The 4,401-nt window shown below is 34.5% G+C and overlaps 1 protein-coding gene across 1 annotated transcript; it reads left to right on the top strand.

Moving 5' to 3' along the window:
• Nucleotides 1-2,076: 2,076 nt before the first annotated feature.
• LOC112501980 (anthocyanidin 3-O-glucosyltransferase 5-like) lies at nt 2,077-3,653 on the top strand. The gene has a single exon (XM_025105779.1). It carries the CDS (start codon nt 2,077-2,079, stop codon nt 3,511-3,513), a length of 1,437 nt encoding a protein of 478 aa, XP_024961547.1. The 3' UTR covers nt 3,514-3,653.
• Nucleotides 3,654-4,401: the final 748 nt, after the last annotated feature.

Below are 4,401 nucleotides of genomic sequence, written 5' to 3'. Positions count from 1 at the left end.
CTATACATCTTGAGGAAGAAATAGATTTAGACAGAAATATAGACTTATACAATCAACATCAACTAGATATTCTAAACCCAAGAATATTATATCAAACAGGAATTTTAAACATAAATACAGTATTAATTCGTAGTAGTAGAGAAGAAAGTCTARGAATACTAGATAAAACAGTAACTGTAGAATTATTTTTGCCAGAAACAATACAAAAAATTAAACAAACGGGAAAATATTTTGCACACATAGGACTAGTATATATATATATATATATATATATATATATATATATATATATAGGAACTGGTTTTTTTGTTAACTCAATAATTGGTGTTAACTATGTAAACCAATCTTAACACTAGTCCTTGAAATACATGGATTAAATCACGACATATTTGAAACAAATGAAAATTTTGAACAAAAATAAATATTGGTGAACAATCTAGAACATGAGTATTTGTGGAAAAGATCATGGCATATGAACAACTATGAAAAATCTTATTAAACACTTATGAACACCATATAGTTATAGACATAATTTTATGAACGCCTTATGGTTATGAACACATATGAGTACATTAATCTTATAAATATCTTATGGTTATGAAAACATTCTACTAAACAAATATGAGCATCATTAAATTTCATAAAAGTAATTTACATACAGATAATTGTAATATCACATTAAATACCATAAAAAGAACTTATATATAAAAATTACTTATTTGACCTTCATAATCAAATCAAACATTTTAAATAACTTATATTAAAGAATGAATCATATTGGTTCAATAAGTTTATAAAATTAACATCATATTCTTGGTTAACAAAATATCTTAACCCCTTTCTCTCTCTACACACACACACACACACACACACACACACATATATATATATATATATATATGCACATATACATACATATATATACATAGACTTGGGATCATTTAAGATAAGGTTGTTTTTGTGAGACACGTGGAACACGATTTTTACACTTAAAACTTCACAGCAAAACATTGTGAAAGTAACTTTTACAGTGTTTTTGCTATGAAGATTCGACTTTTTTTTTTTTACTTTCACAACATTTTGTTGCAAAGTTTCAAGTGTAAAAATCGTGTCTCACGTGCTTCACTAAAACAACATTGTCTCACGTGAACCCAACCCCATATACATACACATACATAATACACATAAATATACATAATACATATATATATATATATATATATATAAGTGATTTATTATACAACCCATTACATATATACAACTAATGCAACTCAATCTCTACCGTACATTTAATATGATGAATATGTTATTTCATAAATTTCTTGATTGTTTCATAATATAAAACACTGATCATAATTAATGAACCCTAATCATCTTCTACAAAAATTCAAACCACAATAAATAAACTCTTATCATTTCCATAAATATCTCAATTGATTGAGTTATATTGGTTGTACAAATATAATGAACTGTATTTGAAAAGTCCTCTGTGTGTGTGTATATATATATTTGTATGTATGTACGTATATGTGTATATATATTAATTAACCTTAATCATTTTCCATAAACATTAAAGTCATAATAAATGAACTCTTGTCATTTTCATAAATATCTCAATTGACTAAGTTACATAGAATCAAGTTTATAGAAAAACCGTAAAAAACTGAGAAACACACTGATAATCATTCATTTGGACGGTATACACATGTATATACTGGTAATTTTAAGCAATTTTTCTGGTATGCACATATGCATAATATGCACTAATCTATAAAAACCAAGAAACAATGTTTATTACTAGTATGCACAATTGCATATCATACAAATAAACGGTTATTAAAATAAATCTCAAATTTTCATTTGTTTGAGTTTTTCCTTTTAACCTCCCTTACATATTACTATTTTTTATATACCACAATATAAATAGTTGTTTTTACATTTGTAATTGTAAGGTACGACTTAATCTGACTTTAATGTAACAAAATACGTGTAACAAACGGTTTCAGCAATGGAGCATAAATAGCAAGTGACCCATACAACCATAGTTACTTCCATTCTCTTTGATTTGGTGCATACATGGATCAAGAAAAGCTGCATGTAGCAATAATCTCAAGTCCAGGAATGGGACATTTAATCCCCGTCCTCTTACTCGGCAACCGTCTAGCCACCCATCACCACCTCCACGCCACCATCCTCGCCGTCACCACCCAAACCTCTTACGTTGAATCTCAACTCCTGGCCTCCCTCATGGACTCCCGGCACATCAACATCATCAAAATCCCATTAGTAGACATCTCCAACCTACTCCACCCGAACGACGCCGTCGTCACCCAGCTAGCTGTCATGATGCGAGAGGCTCGACATGGTATCCGGTCAGCCATCTCCGCCATGACCCACCGTCCTGACGTCCTTATCGCCGACGTCTTCTCCAGCGAGTCACTTCCCATAGCGGATGAGTTTCATATGCGAAAGTACGTCTATGTTCCTTGCTCAGCCCGTTTCGTCTCAGTTACTACCTACTGTCATGTGCTTGATGAGGAGATCAAAGGTCAGTACGTCGACCAGAGAGAACCGCTGATGATTCCCGGTTGCGACCCGGTTCGGTGTGAAGATGTGCCTGACCCCATGCTGGATCGGAACAACCAGCAGTACAAGGAGTATGTTCGGATGGGGATTGATTTCGCCACGCTTTCTGATGGGATCTTGATGAACACGTGGACCGATTTGGAACCTAAATCGAGTGATGCGTTAAAGTTCAATAAGATCTTGCGGTCGGTAGTAAAAGTGCCGGTTTATAATATTGGACCGTTGACTAGAGAGGTTGAAGAGAGCAGTTCAAAGAAAAGTGAGGTGATCGAGTGGCTGGACAGACAGCCGCTTGAATCCGTGCTTTTCGTATCATTTGGAAGCGGAGGCACACCCTCGGCTGACCAAATAACCGAGCTGGCTTGGGGTTTAGAGCTGAGCCAACAGAGGTTTCTGTGGGTGATACGTCCACCTGCGGGCAGCTCCAATGACGGCGCTTTCTTCACTGCCGGGACGGGTACAGATGGGCCGCCGGAGTACCTTCCAGAAGGATTCTTGACCCGAACTCAGAGGGTGGGGTTGGTGTTGCCGCTGTGGGCCCCACAGGTGGAGATTTTGAATCATCGATCGGTAGGAGGGTTTCTATCACACTGTGGATTCAATTCAGTTTTGGAAAGCATAAAAGGTGGGGTGCCGATGATTGCATGGCCACTGTACGCAGAGCAGAGATTGAATGCCAGCATTGTGGCGGAGGAGCAGAAGGTGGGAGTCCGGCCGGCAGTGTTGCCGACAAAGAAGGTGGTAGGGAGGGAGGAGATAGAGCAGATGGCGAGGAGGTTGATGGAGAGCGAAGAAGGGAAGAGGATGCGAGAGAAAGTGAAAGCATTAGGGGAAAGTGCAAAGGAAGCGTTGGGGATCGAGGGTTCATCCTATAATTCAATGTGTGAGTTCATTAAATGCTGTGAAAAGAAGATGACACGTCCATAGCCTCCGCATCAAAGATCAATAATCTGGTGTGGTGGTGATCCCATCCGTTGCCGTTTCAATTTCATTAATAACCGTCGACAATTGAAGCACTGTTAACTGTCACCTCATCGTATAGGGTCAAATTTATCGGTAAGTCTTTCGACCTAAATGAAATCAGCATTGTCAAAGGTTAACACTCCACTGGAGTTGGTTCAAGCTCAATTCCATATTAACGAGTCAAATCAAGTTTGATGGCATATAATAATGAGTCAAATCAAACCATCGAATACTCAATCCAAAAAGCTCATAAATTATTTAAATTTTTTTATATATAATTAGTTTTATAATATGACTCATAAAATATAATATAAAAAGATATCATATATTTTTAAATATTTAAACAAATATGTACATCACCAACTATTAAAATTAATCAATTTTTATTTATTTATTAAAATGACACTAAAAAGACAACCATGTGAGCCAAAGAGTAGATTTTTAACGGGTAAGTTTGGTTCGAACTTAAAATGAGTTCGAGTTTCATTCAAGCTTTAAATGAATTTGAATAAAGTTTAAATTTTAACTATTTACAAGTTTTCGAGTTAAGTTTGAACCTAGAAAATGATTATATACCAATACTCGAACTTCATTCACATTATTTACACCCTTGTTGGTTCTCGATTGTCCGTCTTATAAATTAGTCAAACTTATCCATAAGTTAACACATCTAAAAGTTTTTATATATAAAACTATTAAAAACTTATAAATTTCATCTAACTTGAAACAATGTATCTTTTCAATAATTTATCAACTTCGAGAGTTTGAATTTTTTTAACAATTATATATTTTACTATTTAATATTTTAAAGTTGAATTTTGAACAACATGCATGATATATATATATATATAT

The sequence above is a fragment of the Cynara cardunculus genome (assembly GCF_001531365.2).
Source record: "Cynara cardunculus var. scolymus isolate 2C chromosome LG 1, CcrdV1, whole genome shotgun sequence".
NCBI lineage: Eukaryota > Viridiplantae > Streptophyta > Magnoliopsida > Asterales > Asteraceae > Cynara > Cynara cardunculus.
Note: the sequence above shows the minus strand (reverse complement) of the source record. Positions and strands in the feature narration are given on the sequence as shown.

Excerpts from the sequence above, each read along its gene's own strand:
- LOC112501980 (XM_025105779.1), top strand. The coding sequence starts at position 2,077 with ATGGATCAAGAAAAGCTGCATGTAGCAATAATCTCAAGTCCAGGAATG.